The 22,015-nt window shown below is 38.9% G+C and overlaps 1 protein-coding gene and 1 long non-coding RNA gene across 7 annotated transcripts in view; both read right to left on the reverse strand.

Moving 5' to 3' along the window:
• cpne5b (copine Vb) overlaps positions 1 to 22,015 on the reverse strand; it is a 132,711-nt gene that overhangs the window by 38,255 nt on the left and 72,441 nt on the right. For all 6 annotated transcript variants that reach the window (XM_085158904.1, XM_085158905.1, XM_085158907.1 and 3 more), the window contains one exon: positions 8,404 to 8,467. In XM_085158904.1, coding sequence (XP_085015030.1) covers positions 8,404 to 8,467 — 64 coding nt within the window. The remainder of the gene's footprint in view (positions 1 to 8,403; positions 8,468 to 22,015) is intronic.
• The window catches only part of LOC146518806 (uncharacterized), a 35,452-nt gene continuing 22,769 nt past the window's right edge, over positions 9,333 to 22,015 (reverse strand). Inside the window, exon 3 of the long non-coding RNA XR_014874003.1 lies at positions 9,333 to 21,890. This is a non-coding gene — a long non-coding RNA (uncharacterized LOC146518806). The remainder of the gene's footprint in view (positions 21,891 to 22,015) is intronic.

Consider the following 22,015-nt stretch of genomic DNA (forward strand, 5'->3'; position numbering starts at 1 on the left):
ATCAATAATTTTTAACAACAGTCCATTTTCTGCTTTACAACACTTTCCCAACCCACTAACTGCAAGCATGTGTGTGCCCGTGCATACTGCATAAAGATAATCAAAAAATACACAAATCCTCAACTCCTTGGGCACCTCTGCACCACTTCAGCTGCTGCAGCTACTTTAAATCACCAGCAAGCTACTGGTCATGCTCCGCTCCTGATGTGCTACCTCTGGGTTTTGTGCAGACTCTTTCACTGCTGTTTGCTTTCTGGATTTTTTTCAGACACCAGATTCTCATCAGTAGCAAAAATATTTACATGAATCACTTTCAGGCGCAACTTGATGTTTGTTCTCTGCACAGTTTTGAGGTCCACTGTGAAACAATACCTCCAGGGTTTGTCCTAAAAGTAGCAGGAAAGGTGGAGGCAGTGTAGATGTCCACATGGAGACAACTTTGAAGGAGATTTTGGCCTAAATGTTTGGCTGCTATTGCCTGTGAGGAAGATAGCATTCAAAACTTGTCCCCTGCTTCCTTCAAAGATTTTTAATCTGTGTCCAGTAAAATGAAATGCATAAAAAATAAAGACTGAAATAGTAAATATAAACCCTCAACAGAGTTTGAGGAATTTGTAAGTTAAGTTTCAATAACAGATGCAAGGGTGTAGTAAATCAAAAGATATTCTCCTGATAAAGGTTGTTAAACTGCTCCCAGAAATCCAGTTAAAACGGCAGTCTGGGATTTGCGTGGTTTATTTTACACATCTGCTACAGAGTATCGACAGCAAGCTTTCAAGCAGTTTAGCAGTTGTTTGGTCCTGAAGGAGTTTTAGGGATCCAGCTGCAACCTGACAATTTGTGTTCATCTAACCCTCAGTAAAGTCCTCTAAATATAGCTGAAGTTGCCTCACAACCAATACCGACCTTGTCATGTTGCCCACAGCCCACAACCATCTAAAGATGCTGTAATAAAACATTTAAAAAAAAATAGACAGCAGATCATATTTTTTTTACTGTTCTATTAATATAAATATTAGTGTAAATTAATAGCAATGCGTGTGTATGTGTGTGGGTGGTTGGGTGTGTAGCAATGTTGCTGCTGCTTTGAGTCAGCAAGTAAAGACACACCAAATCTCCGAGGAGTTGACAGGCACATAAAAGCATTTATGATGACAGCATGTAGAGGATATTAAATATGCATCTGCTTCTGCCTCATTAACACTCTGAGCCACAAACACACACACTTTTGCACTCCTGCTTTGTGATCAACAGCCCTTTGCTAATATGGAGAGAATGGCAGTATCAATATTTAGCTAGAGGGACAAAGACTAGGTAGAGACACATTCACACCCTCAGGGGGGAATAAGGAAGGACTGTTTGTGTCAGAGCAGAAACAGTTACTGACACATGAATTACGAAAAAAAGAAGACAAATTAGAAAATGTATACTATAAACTAATTTATTAGAAACACATAGGCCTGAATTAGTGTTAGCCAGTGTGTTGTTGGGGTTTAATGCAGAAAAAGAAAAAAGAAAAAGGGGCAATCAGCAAATTCATTAAAGGCCCAATTGATGAGTCTGAGAGGAAACAGTGAGTCAAAGATGGGCTTAGTGGGCTAGTATGCTGTCTTTCTGTGTTCAGTGATGTATGAGAGCACAGATTTATGATCACTAACATACATGATCATATTGATTGTCCAGTCATTATAAACTGTGACAGTTATTACACAAACCCACTTAACCCACTTTCTAAGTTTGACATCATCTGGGTCCAAACTCTTCTTCAGTTCCCAAACTCAAGCAAACACTGTGGCATCACTGAGAATTTAAAATCCCAACCCAATCTTTTAATTTCCAATACAGTGACGAGTGTTGCTGCTCTCCCAGGTATACTAAAGTTTAACATCCAAGCATCAATGAAGAAAGAGGATTTAGGAAGTTTAATGGGCTTAGAAGTTAGCAGGAAGTTAGCTCGCTAGTTTCAAATATAAAGATGGACTGATATAAAATGGTATATATACCATATATCATAGTTACGGTGATATACATAAACAGAAGCAATGTTTGCAGGGTATTGAAGTTAGGCTAGCTGGTATATAATTTATAATAATCGTATTCTACCTCGTTGCTAGCTACAGAGCTACTGTTAGGATAATATAATCACATTAGAACAGCAAAGATGGAGGATGACTATTAATGTTTTTCCCCTCAGTAAAAGTCAGTGTGAGGGTTCCTGATGAGCAGAGACAAATGCTGAAAACGGACCGTCCACAACACGAGGTTAGTCACTAACATGCTGCTGCGTGGTTTGAATTACTCACTCTGAAAAATATCTGATCCTAAGCTTCATTGTCCTCACTGAAATGGTTAGCATCAGAGTGATTATTTTCTGAATCTTTCATATATTTGGTGCCTGGTAAACTGTGAACACATGGGCTGTAGTTCCATCATAAGCTTTTAAAAACTGAGCTTAAAAATGTGCAGCACATGATTATTGCTAATAAAAAGTCAGACAGGCCAACAGTGATCACTGATTACTTTTATGGGCTTGTTTATTATATTAAATAAAATAAGATAGAATTACAACACAAACAAGAGCCTCAGTGAACGCAGTAGGAGCTTGGACCCGGAAGCAGCGTTGATCACAAGTGAATAGCTAATATCTTACTTTTCTCTGTTCTTGCTTGATTTATAGCTGCAATAAATCTGAATTTGTGGTCTATGTTTTCATGATGGTTTGTAGAATTTAATAAGTTTATCAAACAGTGTACATGAGGGGAATTATGCAGAAGCAATTTCTCCTCCACACACAAAGCATCTTCTAATGACCCCATTTCCAGCCGCTCCAGGTTTTTCCTCCTTTCTACATTTCAATACTGTATTTTCCATTTGTTCTCTGCTCACGCTGATCGAAAACCTGTTCCACTTTGCTCCACACCAAATGTTCTGAAGGCTGCCCTTCAGATGTACGGTACAATCTGAAGTGGAATTTAGAGGCATCAAAGAAGATTTTAAAAAAGAAAAATGGAAGCACGGCAAGTGGAGGCGAACAGACGAGGAGGCTGCCATTCGGATTTAGGAAACTGCTCTGCTCAGACGAGAATGTTTCGTCGTCATCACAATGACAGAAAGATCAATCAGAATCAAAGAAGCAAAAAAGACATATATATCGGGGCCTGTCAGAAAGCAAATTAAGTTCCTGGCTGTTACACATGCAAAGAGTAAACATCTGTACTCTTAGTAAGGAAACTTCTCCACTGGCTGTTTTGGTCAATCACACAGATGTCAAATAGTCGGGCAGGCAGTTAAATTTCAGCAATTAAAGCAAAATGAAAATCCTCACGGGGATCTATTAGCTTTTAATGTGGTGGAAGTTTCTCTTAAAGCAAGAGCAAATATAGAGATGCTGGGGGCAAAAACAAGCTTCTGTGCTCCCACTTTGTGAAGAAAGAGTTGCCTTATTGCCAGTGGGATTCAGTGATATAGTACATGTACTGGAAAAGATTAGGTGGTCAGTGTTACCATGAGGATACTGTGTACATCCAGAACTGTGTGCAAGAAAAGTCAGCACACTACCAAGTGAAAATACAGCCGCTAGATTTGGAGGGGGAGCGGCCACGTTGTCAGAACTCCTGCAGGATTTAGGATTCCCGAAACATTTGAAATTTGCATGAAGCCATAACCACCCCCGCAAATTGGTTGCTTCGGGTGTGTTGATAGCGTCAGCAAGTGGGTGTTAATCAAATTTACGTGACCTAATATTTTTAAATTTACCATGTTTAGATAGCAGCAAGAACTTTTAATAACCAGCACACAGAGTTGGGGAAATGTTTCAGTATACTCAGATTGATTACTTTGCTCCATGGCTCATAAACTTGATTAAATAGGAGAACAGTCTTGTCTTTAATTGCTAGCTCCGTTTCATAAGCTCTCATGGTATTTTGTCCATATAATTCAGATTTATCAAAGTCAATCTTTGCGGAAATCAGAGACGGATAAATAATAGAACATATTTTAATCGGGGTTGCATTTGTTTTGTTTTATTTTATTTTTAATATATTAGCCTTCGTGTAATCAATAATAATTCAATCAGGGTAATACAACATGGAACATTTCTGGCAATACCTATTTTGTTTATCTAAAAGTTGCATATGAAGACGCGGAGCTTCTGAGAAAGCGTTAATAATGGGTAATGTTTTTCTTTTTCACATTTAAAGCTTAATGATTTTATCCCCGAAAGCCAGTGTAACCCATAAGGTCTAGTGATATAGACTAATTGCATCCGTAGACCATACAAAATGTAGAGAGAGGATGTTTCAGTGGGTTAACATTCATTTTTTGGCACGAGCCAGCTCTAGTCTACAGCATCGCCAACTGAGGGGTGAAGATATATTTTTTCACTGTCTTTGATCTACACTTAAAAGTCTGCTACTGGCATGATCACGGTGGAGTACGAAACCTTATACTGAGAGATAAAATGTAGGGGAACACACTTTGATTCATTTTGCACATACTGGGTATGTGCAAACATTACTCGACCCTGGTAAAGGATAAAAATAATTATGTTGTGGCAGTAGGTCGAAATAAAGAAAGGTTATAATAAAGTTCCACCCTGAAATTGAGATTATCACACACTAGGTAGGAAAGTCAAACATTTTGATTGGATAGCCCATAAGCTTATAGGCTGCAAGAGACATATTAACAAAAAAAGCAGTAATTAAGAGGTCCATAAGGGGTCGTTAATAATGCTGATTTGCAAATAGAGAACAGAGGTTGAGGGCCACAAAGGTAAATGTGGAGCCACATGCTACATTGCATTACATCCCAGTATAACGTTTTGCTGTTATTCATCATCTCAAGAGACTCTATACACACGGCCCCTTTGCAGGACCCCAGACTGCATCTTTAATGTACTTGCATTTCTTCTAATATCCATATAAGAACTACAGAAACTACAGTGAAACACTGTAAAGCTTTTCCAAAGTTACTTGATCTTTGCAGTACTTTTATTGTTGTTGCAGCACTTTACGTATGCAAATGAGGCTGATAAAGTTTAATCATTTATGCGAACAGATGTATTAAAACTTCCTGCTGTAGACTGTGTAAGCAAAAAGACTTTAAAGAAATACTGGCCCACCGCATGCTCGCTTCTACTGGGACTACATCATAAAGAGAAACTGGTAATAACGCCAGCTCATGAATACTTAATTCATGTTAACCTCTTAAACCTTGCCAGACCCACCAGCGAGGCCATCATTACAAAGTCATGTTCACAAAATCCAGTGAACTGTACTCAGGTCAAGACGTTAGTGTCTCTCCAGGGATAGCAAATGTCTAAATTATAGAGAATTATATAGAGAGAGAAATTTCAAACAATCGTCACACAGACGTGGTGAAGAAGGTACGTGATATATAGCAGAGTTTACAAGTTGTTTGATTTTTAGGTTTAGTTACAGGAATAGGCATTTTATTATTAAAAAATCTATTGTCTATGGCTGAAGAGAAGGCTAAAAGAGCTGTGAGAGTGAAAATCTTTAAATAGTATAGTCTATATAGTGTAGCACTATATACATTTGCCTCACAATCAAAAGATCCCTGGTTTGATACCAGGAGGAGACACAACTGTCTCAGGGGGTTGCGTTGGGAAGGGCATCTGGTGTAAAAATAGAATATGAGGTGACCTATTTTGACTAACCTTGAGTATAGTTCTTGACTGTAATAAACTGAGCTAAGACTGTCTGTAAAGCTCTCTAGGATAGCTCAGCATTAGTAGATATTTTTTTTTCGCACTTTCTATTACAGATGAGTAATAATGTAGTAATAGTGGAGTAAACAGACTAGACTAAGTTATTACCACTTCATTACAAAAGTAATAGGAAAGTCATAAAAGTATTGAGAAGCTACCACATGTTTCTTGGACCTTGTTTTTATAGGTTATTAATTTGGCCTTAAATAGAAACAGGCACTTTGTTGCCCTGATTGTTGGTTATTACACAGAAATCATCAGGTAATATAACTTCTGTTTATCAGGTGTTTTCAGGTAATAAGCCACAACATTAAACATATATATTGTTACCTTCAAATAAAGACTAATACTGGGGACAAAAGAATAATTTCAGCATTATGGTAATTTTATCATCATATTTTCAATTAGCATAAAACAAAATTAACTTATTTATTATAAGGTTACTACCACAGATCATTATATATATTAAAAAAAACAGGTTTGCCATTTTATTGCTAGCAGGTTATTATATTGTTACTATACCTTTACTATACCATTACTAATTTGTTTTGTCTTATGCACATACATTTGCTTCCCCATTATTATTATGCCCAGTTTCTGCATTGCTGCTTACAAGTTACCCAGTTACATCAAGGTCAATGTGATATTGCTCTGGCACAATGTTGATTTGAGAGAATTACATGGATACTAGTTTGGCGGCTAGCACAAACTTGCTAAGTCCATGTTATTACCTTTTTGTTTCCACGTAATTCCACTATTACCACATTATTACCTAGCTGCGATAGAAAGTGCGGCTGATATTTTTAGACTGGGTCATTTACTATAAGTGACCCTTTTCACATACAAACTCCAGCTTGTGCAGGTGACCTAAAATTTAACAAAACATTTTGCACAATGCTTCTAATATGAGTACCGGCTGCAGTTGGTGACCAAATGTGTGAAAGAGACAGTATACAAATGTGTTGTATGTGTGTGTTTATGCATGTGCATCCCACAGGCTGCAGGGGACAAGGTCAGGCAGGACGACATTTTAATTAACCATCACTCAGTCCCACACTATCATCAGCCAAGCAGTTTTTATAGCTAAGAGCTGGTTTTACACCAGGCGTGAAATAACCCTATATTGATTAATCTCAGTGCCTTTGTGACTGTTTCTATCTGTTTGATTGTGTCTTTTTCTCTCATCTAGACACACTCTGTACACGCAGAAATGTCTGTTTCATCATCTTATCACCGCTCGTTTGATCTTTCATTTTCATTGTGCCATTTTTTCTTTCCCTTTCGCGCTCTCTACGTTATTTCTTTTCTCTTTGGACAGCTTCTTGTATTCACATGTTCCTGTTTTACTTTGTATGCTGGAACCCCAGTGAACCATTTAAAATCTGTATACCAGAGTTGGCTGAGGAGGCATTCAACATTCACCACACCATGTTCTCGGATCCTTTCATTAGAGAGCAGGTCAGCGCGCAGTGTGTAACACCGAGCAGCCGAGTCTGTGTGCATGATAGGTTGGGTTTTTTTTATACATTTTTATACAGATGGGTAGATGTGCAAACATCCAGACTGATAAACAAACGCTACGGTTGCACCAATGACTTGATTAGCTGATCATCAGAAAATAATCTTCAGCGTTTTTATTGCTAACTAATGAAGGTTCAAGCAGTGAAACTGCACAGGTGCCATACTGAGTTCTAACTTTTCTTTTGTGTCTTCATCCTTATTTTCTTTCTCATCTCATATTCTTTTTTCCCTTGGATGCTCCTAGGTCTATAAGGGAGAGCGATGAAGTGTGGTACTAGGGATCCCTGATTCTTTCCACTGAGTTATATGCTTACATGCGTTGAGAATTCTAGCATCACCAGTAGGCATTTAGAGACATCCAACCATGCATTTTCTTCCACTTATCCAGTTCAGGGTCATGGCAGTGACTGGAGTCTACCCCAGCTGTCACACAGTGAGGGGTAGGGTACACCCTGGATAGGTCACCATTCTGTCACAAGGCCATCCCATAGAGACAGAGTACTATTCACATTCACATCTATGGCCGAGTTAGAACCTCCAGGATAGCGGGCTCATGGATTCAGACCCATGACCATCTTCCTGTGAAACAACAGAACTAACCACTGTGCCGTCCATATTTTTAACCGTATGTTCAATTTTTCAAAATTAGGTATTTTCTGCTGTGAAATTTTACTCTTCCTCCATTTTCAAAGCCAGTGGATTATACAGTGAAGGCTGACAAAGAATCTATAACAAACAAACACGGTACCATTGCCTGAGGCCACATTTTGAGAATATAGATTTCTCTTAATTCAATAATTCATACAACCATCATTTTTGTAGAAATTGTAAGAAAAGTTGTTTAGATTAAAAATAATCATATATTGCACCTCATGGGGAACAAAGACAGACAGTAGACAGTAAATCAACACACTACTGGGATGAGTTTTTGAAATTATTTCAAGGTGACCAGTACCAACTTCTTAAAACTATTATGGGGTAGTTTCTTAAAGTGGACAAAAGGATGTTTCTATGAGCCTTGGTTTCTTTTGTCCCTTCCAGCTTCCATGTTTCTCTATCCACTTTATGTGTGATGTCTGTTTAACCAGGCTTTGCTAGCAGATGTTTGCTTGCTAATAAGTGTTTGGCAGGGGGGATTATTATGGTTTACTCACTCGACAGTTGCTCAGCTCCTCTGCAGTCAGGATAATAGTTCCACATTTCTTTCCTGGAATCCCTCTGTGAAAGGAAATCAAGAAAACAATAAAAACTTAACAGAAATCAAAGAAAAAAACATCTTTTTTTTTTCTTTCCCACTTATTGGCTTTAAATTGATCAGTGAGGCTGCTGTGGAAATCAAGGCTAATTTGTGTATTTTCTATCTCTGAACAAGTTCTCTTGACTATTCTCAACAACAAACTATCCAACTATTCAAGTCTAACTCATGTTTTCTTATTTTTTATTTGACTCAGATGATTTTAATAAGCACAGACATATGTTCCATCTTAGCCAATCCTGTTTAGAAGGATTTAAAAATATGTGCTGGCAGTTTTAGATGTCTTAATGTTTGATGCAGCTAATCAGTCTTTAGGGGATACAGATAGATACCACATAGATTTGTTCAACTTTTTGGCTGGTGAACATGTAGCAATTAGAGAGCAGAGATGAGTTCTGGTTTGACTTGAATTGATTTTAGTTTGTTTGCTCTGACTTTCTAATCAGCACACAATAGTTCATATTGTTCATATACAGATGATCTCATATAGAGACAGTCACTGATGCCTTAATTTCCTTTCATCTTGGCTTCATTATTAGAGTTAATACTAAGTTGTAGTGACAAGTAAACCCATCATGACGTCACCTGTTCAGAAAACTGGATTAACCCTTTAAGACCTACCATAGAACCAAGTCCGCCAGAGCTTATATTATATTTTTACATGCTGTAGTGCCATTTTTGGGAGCATTTCAAGTTGCTATACATCAATACAACCATTATAGCCCAAATTTTAAAAATATGTATGCATTAAGTGCATAGTAATGATATAAATTGCGAAAAAGTGAAATAAACTACCAAAAAATTTAAAATCGTTTTTGCTTTTTTAACATATATTTCTAGTTAGAGAAATTTAAGAGGCTTATCCCTCAAAACTGTAAATACAAAAAAGTTGCACAAAATAGTTTCCCACCACAAAAAATTTATTTTGAGTGTCTTTATAGTTTTATTTTTGAAATACACCAATTTTTATATACTGCAGGAAAAACGAAAATAAATATTATAATGCAAATTTGCAAAAAAGCAGCATATGCATCAAAATAAACTATTTCCAGCAGTGCAATATGAGTCCTAAGCATCCCAGAAACGACACAGAAAGTCATAAAGTCAAACATAACTTTTAAAAACACCAGTATAGGCTCATGAGGCCCTGATGGTAAAAAAAAACTACATTTCCGCGAAATGACGTCACTTCCGGTTTCGGGCAGGTAATGGCAGACATGCGAAAGTTCACGCTGACGTCTATTCCAACATAGGAAGTGTTATGAACAGCTGATCGGATCAGCAAAGCGTGTTTCGGGAATATTATGTTTTTGTTGCTGCAAGTGCTTTTTATGCAGTTTTTGCAAAGCTGTATGTGGAAGGAAACTGTGACCTAGGGCAAGCTGATGGCATAAGATGTAAGTACAACTCCTCCGGTTTCATATGCAAAAAAAATTATTGCGCTAGCTTATGTGGTTGCAGAGCTACCGGGATTTAAAAATAGTTACGCAAAACAGAGCGTGCCCGCTCCGACCGGTTTTAAAGGGTTAAAGCTTCAACCCTGTAACACCATTTTTGTTTTTTTGAGTTTTTGAGATCTTTAGATCTTTAGTGTGATTTTTAAAACTCATGCAAATTGATATTTGTTTAGAAGGTATGTTAGAAAAATTAGACTTGTTGCTAATTATTCATTGGTTCGGGTTTTACAGGGTTAAATAGAGAGTGAAGAAATGCTATAAAAGCAGATAGACAAGCAAAGAAATCATCGAAATGCTCATTGAGTAAACATGCTTTCGAACACTTTTCTTTATGTTGCTGTTGATGTCACATAATTAATTGTATTATCGCTTAATTCCTTGCTCAAAGCTAAACTATTCAGAGATATTCTCTGCTTGGCAGTATTATAATGTTATGCAGATTGAGTTTACTTGCTAATTGACATGCTTCGGATCAATTTTCATCAAATCTCAATTTCAAAGAGAAAAAAAGAGATTTTGAACATCAGGAAGGCCATCAAAGACTCTGCCCCCTTGTTTCGCTTATTATACTCAACTCAGAGAGAGCGTGGGGAGGCAATGGTCTGTTTCTTTGAAGCCTACACATTTCAGTCTTTTCTCTTACTTTACGAGATACAATTCTGTTTGATAAGAAATATATATATATTTGCCTTAATATCTTGAGAATGTATGTGGGAATGAACATTCTCTTACAGATGAACATTTCCTAGGTTTACAGCCACATAGCTATTGACTGTCTATCAATAAGGAAATCAATTCACGATTACTGTACACCAGAAGGCAATAGCTGGTGAACTAACCCCAACACTATTTACTCCCTCCCACAATTTTATTATTTAGGTTTTATTCAGCTCCTGTAGAAGAGTTGATATACTGCCATGGATTTACTTCGGCCTTGTTAGAAAATCTAGAAAATTGAAAATCGTGACCACTCCATTAATCAAATAATTTTTTTTACAAAAATCTGGTAATCATATTGGACTCAGGGGCGCTTGTGTGTGGAAGAATTCATTATTGCTGGTGTTACTCTGACCTCTTAATCCTGACTGCAGCTCAGACCTCTGCACCAGTTTTCAAGCAAAAGAAACCCCATTAATCACCTCGCTTCACTGGCTCCCTGTTAGCTACAGATTGAGATACAAACTTCTTTTTGTGCAGAAATCATTAAATGGCCTTGCCCCAGCTAACTTTACTGAACATGCTGTCAGAGACCTGAAATTCTCTGCTCCTGCAGTGTATTTGGGTCCTGGGATTTTCTCAATGCAAACGATGGTTAATTGTTCCAGATTTGTCTGTGTGTAGATGTTCTTGAGTATGTGGCAGTAAGGTGTGATTGTATTATAATATCACTATTTTGGAACAGTTTTCTGTCTCAGCTGTTGCACCATTGTGACCCTAAAGTTTACTGTTATTAAGATGGAACATGTTAACTGTATAATTCATGAGCTGTTTATTTTATTATCCATGTGGGGCAGTATTGTGTTTTATTTTACAGTAACAAGTAGTGTAAGGGATTAAAATTTGAATGCACTAATGACATTATTGTCAATTACCCCCATAACAGTAACACTGAGGAGCACGAGGGAGAGAGGCAGACATGACGGCTGGGAAAACAAGACAGAAAACATAACTAAAGAAAGACTACTAAAGAACCAAGACATAACCAAAAATACAAAAATATCACAAGGAAACAAAACGCTGGGTAAGAAGGACCCAGAACCTGACAGGAATAGGTAAAGCAGGATCACATTAAGCTTCTGGAACAGTCTTCCCAAAGCCCTGACCTCAAGCCTATTATGCCTAAAACCTGAGTGGGACCAGGAAAGCAACCAATTTAACTGAACTCCGCAAACTCTGCCAAGAAGACCTTTCACTTGCATCCCAGTCACGGAACCGTTGGAGGTAGTGCGTAAGAGATTACAGGATGACCCCAACCTCAGCAACAGGACCACTCTCAGCATCGACCAAGTGTGTTTGCTTTTGGAACTGTGTCTTCATTCCACCTACTTCACATACAAGGGTCAGTTCTACAGGCAGAAACATGGGTGTGCCATGGGCTCCCCAGTTTCACCCATGTGGCCAATTTGAACATGGAAGAAGTGGAAAAGAGGGCTTTGCGATCCTACCCTGGAACACCACCGAGTCATTGGTTCAGATATGTGGATGACACCTGGGTGAAAATCAAATCTCAGGACGTACTACAATTCACGGATCACATTAACTCGGTGGACCGACACATTAAATTCACCAGGGAGGATATGAAAAGTGGCTGGTTAGCCTTCTTAGACTGTGAGATTTCCATCAGTAATGGGGGACATCTAAAAACTGACGTGTACCGTAAACCTACACATACAGATCAGTATCTAAGGTTTGACTCTCATCATCCACTGGAGCACAAACTGGGTGTCATCAGGACGCTACAACACAGAGCGAATACCATCCCCACTGACACAGCGGCCAGGGAGGCAGAAGAACAGCACATCAAGAAGGCCCTGAGTAAATGTGGTTATCCCAGCTGGACTTTTGTCAAAGCTGGGAAGGCATCTAAAGAAAGCTCCAGCCAATCCAGGAGAAAAGAACAACCGCTGCCCAAGCGAAAACCTGTAGTGATCCCATATGTGTCAGGAGTATCGGAACAGTTGAGACGCATTTTTTCTAAACACCGGGTCTCTGTGGCTTTTAAACCCCAAAACACGCTGCGCCAAAAACTGGTCCATCCCAAAGATCGGGTCAACCCGACACAAACAGAGTAACATAGTGTACGCTGTTAAGTGCCAGGAGGATTGCCAGGATTTATACATCGGGGAAACCAAACAACCTCTGGCGAAGCGGATGGCACAACACAGAAGAGCTACCTCGTCAGGTCAGGACTCTGCAGTCTATTTACACCTACAGGCCAGTGGACACTCTTTCAATGATGATGATATACACATCCTGGACAGGGAGGAACGCTGGTTTGAGCGTGGATTCAAGGAGATTTACGTGAAAAGGGAAAGACCATCTCTGAATCGAGGAGAGGACCTAAGGGTACATCTTTTGACATCTTACAATGCTGTGATTGCAGCCATTCCCCAACTCTCTGTGAATGGTGCTCATGGCCATTGATCAGTGGTCTTTGATCAGTGGGTTTTGGTCAGTGGTTGTTGATCAATGGTCATGAGAATTTGCATAATTAAGATTAAGGAACTGACCTCTTGGCCCATTGTTCCTTCAGTGGGCTGGTTTCAGTCATTATGCAAATGTACTGTTTATAAGATTTGGGGAAACCTGCAGTCAGCTGAGACTGAAGAAGTCACTTGGATGAGTGATGAAACGTTTCTCCCACAAAACACCACATCCAGATGAACAGAATCAACTTTTGGAGATCTGCCAAGAAGAGTGGTCAAATATCCAGCCAGAATAATGCCTGCACAATCATTCCACCCTGTAAAAAGAATAGTTTGAATAAGTCATTAAAAGCCCAAAATTACCAGGGCATCCATGTATATGATGAGTGCATGTAGACCTCTGACAGCTATTTCTAAATAACTAAATAGCCAAAAATCCTTACTGTGTTATATTAGTTTGATAGCACCTAAAAGCAGGTTTAAGTTCAGGTGACCTGCTGAATTTTTTGCAGGGTCTTTATCTTACACTGTAAAGTCACTGTAATGCAAAACTTTAAAGAAACATAGGATAAACTATGTGTGTTTGGTCTACGAGGGCAAATAGTTAAAAAAAAAACCTGAAACCATTAACAATCTCTCATACATCTTAAACCACATCGCCTCTTAATCCAGGAATGGTTTTGGTTTGTTTAATAATTTCTGTGATTTAGTTTCTTTTCCAGCTCACCTTTCTGTCTCCTTTCTGTTCGCTCATTTACAAACAAGGTCTGATGTATTGATTTTCTGATAATGTCGCCACGTTTGCTCTGCCTGATCGTGCTTTGGATACAATAGATCCAGTTTCCAATGCCATGCACTACCACCTTAGAAACCTTAAGTCTAGCCATGATTTGATGTCAAGAAAGCCCTTATTTCCCCGGAATAGCAATGTGACTTGGAACCGTGTTGCAGGCAATGTTTTGGCGAAAAGCAAAAGGACAGCCATATTTATGACAGGTTTGCACGAAGATATGATCAGACCCACGTAAAAGACCACAACATGTTTTCATTTTTCCTGTAAACATGTTTCCTGGCTACTAGTTTTATTTTTTAAGATTTTAATAATGCATACTGTAAAAATGAATTAGCTTCAATTAATTATGTGAGTCTTCATTAATTATTTAAAATGTCAATGCTGCTTTGACGTAAAAAGCAAGATGTGTCACTGTTCTAAATATTTAAGCCAAACCACAACCTTTCCCTAGGCCTAGTCACATGTTTTTAAAGTTTTAGTCTAAAAACACATTTAGCATTTACTGATAAAAACTAGAAGTACGACAAAGGACTGTATGAGAAATACTATTATTGAAGGAGGCCCATGATATTTTAGACAGAGCCTAGAGTTATTCTACTCACAAGTTAAACCCCAATGACACTTGCACGAAATATTGTATTTTCAGCTACAGTTTACTGAAAATTTCAGAAAATGATTGATGGAATTCACTTATGTTCTCAGGTCTTTGCACAACATACTAATGTCAAAAGACTGGAGTGCTCTCCAGCTGTGTGCGTAAGTGCTGTCAGCACTGTTGTCAGGTGGTTGTGTGTGTACGTGTTTGAGGAGGCTGATGGAGGCTTTTGAAGCACACTGTAAAAGACTCTGATCGATCCTCAGGTGGGGAAACCATCCTGGTTGCTTTGCTGAGTGATGCAACAAAAATGCAAGAGTTTGGGGGTTTCTTTCACATGCGCACTCACACAATGTCTCTTGGCACGAACTGACTAAAAGGAAAAAAAAAAAAACAGCTTTCAAAGGACAAATGAAACCATATTTACATCAGTCTCTACTCATTTCTTCCTTTAGCTCATGTAACTAAATCAATTCCCTCTCCCTGAAATAGACCATTAACTTGGGGCCACTGAGAAAGTAAAATCAACAGACAAAAGAGTTTACAGTTGCTTGAGTGGAACTGTGCAGTGCTGACAAGCTGCATGGTAGCAGCAGAGCAAAGCCACTTTAGCCACAAAAAGCAAGATTTCCTAATTGCTACCAACATACAGTACTGTATAAAAATCTTTAGTCACTCCTCACTTCTTTGGGTTTTGTTTGTTGAACCTCTTAATGCTGATCTATAAATCATTCAAACATAAAACAACGCCTAATACAAGAGATGAAACAGTATAAAACAGTATATTTCTATGCCTAGTACTATAGCTAAGTACCAGGCATTGAATACTATTTTTAGAGGAACAAGGTGAATCCCAAAAAGGTATTAGTCAAACACTTGGCATATCTCAGCATGCTATCTGGTGTGTCCTTAAAAAATTGAAGGAAACTGGACAAGTGGAGGATAAAAGAAGAACTGGCAGGCCTAAAAACGATCTACAACAGATGAACAGTATCTAAAAGTCATGTCCTCAAGTGAGAGCAAAAAAATCAGCAAACACCTGACACAGGACCTGAGAGATGCATTTGACCCTTCAGGTGACCCATCTACTGTTCACAGAAGCATCATGAGAAACAGTCTCAGTGGAAGGGTGGCTGTCAAGAAGCCATCCTCAAGAAAGAGAAATGGGAGGAAAATCACTGGCAACAGGTCTGATGGAGTGGTTTTGAGAAGTACAACAGTGAGTGTCTACAGCCATTTGTAAAACAGGGTGGTGGCTCTGTCATGGTTTGGAGCTGCATTACAACCAGTGAAATCGATGGAATTATAAACACAGAGAAGTATCGTCTGATTTTGATCACCCATGCAATACCATCTAGAAAAAACCTGATTGACAACTGCTTCACTTTTCAGCATGACAATGATCCACACACACACAGCATAAGGCCAGTTGCAGACACACTGGTGGTCCTGCGCTGGTCCATGTGTGGATCACCTCTAGCAAACCTGATCTGGGCCACCAAAGGGCCGTCATTCTTTGCGGTACGTGGGCCATGTGTAAGTTGTGTGCAGCCACGGGCCAGTTGCTGACACACTGCTGGTCCTGTGCTGCCCCAGAACAGTTTCAGCTCTGGCCCCAGATGTCAGCCTAATGTGTACCTTAATCAAGCCATGTAATAACAACATGTGCCAGAACATAGTAGTGCAAAAGCACCATGGTAAAACTCTGTTCAGACAGTGAACAGAGCTATAAAACTGAGTGTTTTATAGCGCTTTTCTACTCTCCCAGATTACTCAAAGTGCTCTATACAACATGCCGTATTCACCCAATCACACACACTTTCTCTAAATTGAGTACTTCCTAACTACATTCATACACATTCACACTCTTGAGATGCAGACTGGAGGAGCCAGGGATCAAAGCACTAACCTTGCAATCAATAGGTGACCTACTCTACCGCCTGAGCTACAGCCACCCACTGGCAAAGACGAGTAAACCGTCACTAGGTTTTGGATAAAGTGTACACTCACAAACCTGTCAAATCTGCATTTGAAACGTTGGCTACCAGTATAGCAGCAGTTTAGTATTGTAACATGGCATTTGGGTCTTCTAACTAAAATAGGAAAATAGGAACATAAATAGTGCCATCATTGCCAGATCTGGTCCACATCTGGTTGGTTCTGCCATGACACCGGTCAGTCAGAAGTGCCAGCTTGATGCCGGATCCAGGCCAGACCTGTTTTCTATGGGCCTGGGCCACATACACCAAACCACAATTGAGCCAGATGTGGCATGCCATCACATAGACAGTGCCATCTATGCCAGGCCTGGCCCATATCTGGATGATATACTTCTTATCACGCCAGAAGTCAACCAGCAGTGCCGGCTTGATACCAGATCCGGGCCAAACCTGCTTGCTATGTGCAATGTCCTTCAAGAAGCCTGGACAACAACTCCTGAAGATTACTTAAAGAAATTACAAGAAGTCTTATCTAAGAGAACTTAGACTATGTTGAAGAAGGCTGTCACACCAAATATTGACTTTTAGTGTCATTAGAAATCTGCAAACTCTGGTTTTGCCTTATATGCTGTGTCAATAAATTGCTCCACCAATTTCACATTTTCTATAAAGAAAGTATAAAGAAATGAGAGGTGACTCCAGACATTTGCTTTTACTGTATTATTAATAAGGAAGTGTAGGAAATTTCAAAATCGAATATGGTAGAATATCTATCATTTTGATATATTTGATATCATTAGTTTTTTGTATTTAAGGATATCTATCTAGTATCTAGTATAATCTAGTATCTCTGGCTAAGTCTGTGTATCAGAAGCAGTCTAAAGATTTATTTTCTCTGTGATTGTAAGTGAAATCTTATGATAATCATCACAATGATGAGTCTCTTCCTCAACAAAACAAAACAAGTCAATTCGTCTCCAAATGCAGTCTGTCAACAACAATTTATTTTTGCTTGTTTCTTTCTATATTGTTCATACAAAAAACCCATCCTTCTCATTTCTTGTGTTGAAAGAGGGAGATGAAAAATCAAATAAGATCTAATTTGCACCTTGCTATTGATTTTCAACAGCTCAGACTTGATTTATAATTTGTAACAGTTACAGAGATAGGTCCTCTTGAGGATGCCACACGATAGATACTGCTCCCTCGTATTACTGAAAACCTGAAACAGTAATCTAATTAAGGTGCCAAGCCGGCAGTAAGGTTTTTTTTTCTCTTTGAAGTGGATCTGGAAAAATTAGAAAGCTAGTCTTGCAATAACGTAGGACGCGCTAAAAGAAAGAACTTTTTTTTATCTTCTTAACAAAAACAGACAACAGTCGATGCAACAGTGTATGCAGGCATTAACGCAAAGCTTCACAGATCCTCCAGGGTACCCAGAGGATTATACCCACAGATGTTTTAAAAAAATAAAAAGGGGAGCTGTAAATCAACAGTGTGTGTAGGTGTGTAATGTGCTTGAATGTGTGCCGGAACTGAAGAATGTGGCATGTAGAGTAAAGCACAGTGAGTGGTCAGTCATGTTTATTCGTTTGGACTATGACAACCCATACTGACACACAATTGCACACATACACACTATTTTTATTCACAGTGGTCGGAATCTGTAATTACAAAACTCTTCAGGGAGTCAAAGACTCAAGCCAGCTAACAAACCTGCTGTGAATAACACAGCTAAATTAATTTTGCCTGAGGGGTATGCAAGAAGGATGAGAAAAGCAGAAAGGGGAAACTGAAAAGGTGTAACCAATCTTCTCTCTTTTCTTTCGAAATTAGCACATGTCTTGATTAAGAACCAAATTATGTCTGTTTCCTTTTTCTTGGATTTGAATTCTACTTTGTAAGTGCCACAAAAAAAAATGTGTTCGATGCTTTTAACATATCAATTTCTCTGATCCTTTTAGTGTGAAGCTCAGCAGGAGATCTGACACTGCATAATAACACAGTGAGAACATGTTAACATCTCCTGCTATCTCCTGAAATTTTCAATCCTGCTACTTTGCTGAGGTTCAAACTATGCATCTGAATGCTGAAGAAAGGTGATTAAAGTGACTTTGAGTGCCACAGGGAGTTCTGAGTATTTCAGAAACTGCTGATCTACTCAGATTTTCCCACCAAACTATCTCAAAATTGTTCTGAAAAAAAGAAATTATCCAGCGAGCAGCAGTTCTTTGGCAGAAAATGCTGGTGTTAGAAGAGAATGGTCAGACTGCTTCAAGCTGATAGAAAGTAGAAAGGCAACAGTAACTCAAATAACCACTTGTTACAGCCAAAGTATGTAGAAGAGCAGTTCTGAATGCACAAACTTTGAAGGAGATGGGGTTAAAATGTTGCAAGGTCTGATGAGCTTGGAAAGAAAAGCATCAGGACTTCTTTCTTTAAGCTTTTTTTTTTTCAAGCTCCTTAGACCATTATTTGTAACATTTACACTGTCTCGGTGTATATGTTACAAATAATACATTAAGAAATAATGCATTATTTTTTTTAATGCATTACTGAACATTTTAACTTATCGAAAGTTCTCAAAGTTTGTAGTAAATTGCTATAAAAATACATAAATGTACTTGTAACTCTTCTCAATCAAACAAGGGTTTAAAGCATTCAAGTAGCTAGAAGCACAAAAGCTAGTATCTAGGACCAAGGGCCATTGTACATAATCAGACTTCTTGACAGCAAAATTGTGCTGGAGGCCTTCCAGAAGAGCACTCTAGCAAAGAATAGTCCCTCATTGATTCACTCAGAGCAGCAGCTTGACTGAGAGCCTGAAATTCACCAGTGATCAACAGGGAAAAATGAGAAGTTTGAACCGAAGGAGAAGATGGGAAGGTAAAAGAAAGAACCTTTAGAGGGCAGAAACTTTGTCTCTGTTAGCTTAGTCTCAGAGAAGCCTTATATATTTTCAAAGTGTCAAAAAGTGAGGAAAAGTGTCCGTTAACTGTAAAACTAGCTATTAAATGAATTTGAATAATTTTAAAATATGTATCTGCAGTGTATTTTACATTTTTACTGACCAAAGCACAATACCTGCTCACAATTATTGTACATATTTACTAACTAAACCTACAAAAGAACTAAAATATTGATTTATTTTTATTTAATCCTAATTTAAGTGAATGCAAAAACTTCTTTTTGAGGAAACCTTTCAAGAAATAATCAATTGAAATTCGTCTTACAGATGTTTTTGCAGACATTGTCACTCCAGCCTAGCTGCTCAGATATAATGTAGCCCTGTTTCAAGGCCTTCAGAGTCCTGCCTTTGAATATGACTCATCTGTACAGTTTCACTGCCTGCAGTTTTCCACATAGAAAAGTCAGTGACAAAGTCAGCTTTGGCCTAGATTTGATTCTCACACATCAGAACTTTCTCCACTCCAGTACCATTTATTACATTTCAGATTCACACTTTAAATCTGTGGTGCTGAAAATTGTTCAAAGGTACATCAGACTTAATAGGGTGGCTGTAGCTCAGGTGGCAGAGCAGGTCAGCCACTAATCAGAAGGTTGGTGGTTCGATCCCAGGCTGCCTCCTGGCTGCATGCCAAATATCCTTGGGCAAGATACTAACCCCATATTTGCCTACTGGTGGTGGTCAGAGGGCCCGGTGGCGCCTGTGTCCGGCAGCCTCGCCTCTGTCAGTGCGCCCCAGGGCAGCTGTGGCTACAATGTAGCTTGCCATTGCCAGTGTGTGAATGTGTGTGTGAATGGGTGAATGACTGAATGTAGTGTAAAGCACTTTGGGGTCCTTAAGGACTAGAAAAGCAGAAAAGCAGCAGGACTATACAAATACAGGCCATTTACCATTTAACTCTACCGGCATTTCCTCACAGATTAAATACAATTAGTTCAGTTTTAACCAAACCCCATTTACTCAATCTGTAAAACAAAATATGTAAAATATGTTTATCGTTCTAACTCAAACCATCTGCTGGACTACTGACAACTCAGATTTTACCGTCACAGAGGAAATCATAATCAGCAGTAATGAGTTCACGCTCAAGTGACAGGTGTCTTATTTTTGAACATTCGAGGCTTCCGCTGCTTTTGCCTTCAGATTTTTTGAGAAGATTTTCAGACATTAATTAACTTCCAGCTCATTTATGACTGAAGAACAATGGCTGAGACTGCTCACTCACTCATGTATTCATATTCCTTTCCAGTAACTCTAAGATAGTGAGAGCATTATTCTCTTAATACAGAAATGGAAGTTTCCTTTCTCACTCTACCAATAACAGCGAAAGTTGGACTTATCACTGTGCAATTAAAGTGTAATGAATGCTCACCATGCATCAAAATGTTTGCCATCATTACCTACATGGATCTGGGTGAGGCTAAATACAGGGGATTCTAACAAACTCACACAAGCAGACAACCATCTGTGGGAAAATCCCTCCAGAGGGCACTGGATGACGATTACTCAAAAAGAAGACAGCTTCATTGCAAGAGACACTCTCTCTACCTTCCCTAAAGGCTCTCAATTTCTTCTAACCATCTCACAGAACCATCTGGAGGCAGATGTTAACTAATTTATAAATGCAGATTAAATAGCCCCATTTTGCTGTGCTGTACATTAGTTTCTGGGAAATTTGGACTGCCCTTGTATGTCAAAATATATTACTGAAAAATATCACACATGCATATTTTTCTTTTAATATATACTGTAGGGTAATGAACAGAAGCTCACAGTTGTACAGGGTCAATTCCATATGCTGCGTTTTTTTAGTGAAATGCTTTCCCCTCAGTGTTCAGATCTCATTGCCATGTTCCAAGCACAGATCTCCTAATCCATTCCACTCTGCAGCTTTTGTCTAAAATGGTGATCAAGAATAAAAGAAGGTAGAGCGCTTAGCCTCCTGGTGCCTTTCACTGATCCTCAGGCCACAAACTGCACACTGTGACTGAACAGAGGAGAGTTCAGAAAAGCAAAAGCACCACAGGGGTGTCCTTTAGGAAGCCTATTGAGGACGGTGATTATCGACTGCCATTAAAACAGACAAACGCTCATCTGCTGTTTTGGAAAGCGTAAAGGTGAATGGGTGCTGAAAGCGGGGCTTTCGCTGATGACAGAAGCTGCATGCTGTTGTTAGAATATAATAACAAGTACTTTTGGCAGCCATGGTTTAAGAACACTTAAGCTGCAGCTGACATAAATCTCAAAAAGGCACAAAAAAAGAAAAAAAGAACCCTTTCCAAAAAACCGAATTTGAAGACTGACAGTCCTCTACTGTAAGCACAGGCATACGCACACAATGATGACTCTTTGTTTTACTGGGATTCACACGTTGCATTCCCAGGTCAAAGTCCTCACAGGATAGGGTTGCAGATGAGTCCAGATGAGATGCAGACATGTGAACGCCACATAGACAGGCCCCAAAACTTGCAAGTTCAAACCCAGAACCTTTATGCTTTGACAGAGAGCACTGGTAACCACTGCATGCCCGTGCTTCCCATGTACAAGTTGCCAGCCCCAGCTTTATACTCACCAGTGTATGCAAATTAGTTTATGTTGTCAGGAAAATAATG

This window comes from Neolamprologus multifasciatus, chromosome 5, assembly GCF_963576455.1.
Source record: "Neolamprologus multifasciatus chromosome 5, fNeoMul1.2, whole genome shotgun sequence".
NCBI classification, from domain to species: Eukaryota; Metazoa; Chordata; class Actinopteri; order Cichliformes; family Cichlidae; genus Neolamprologus; species Neolamprologus multifasciatus.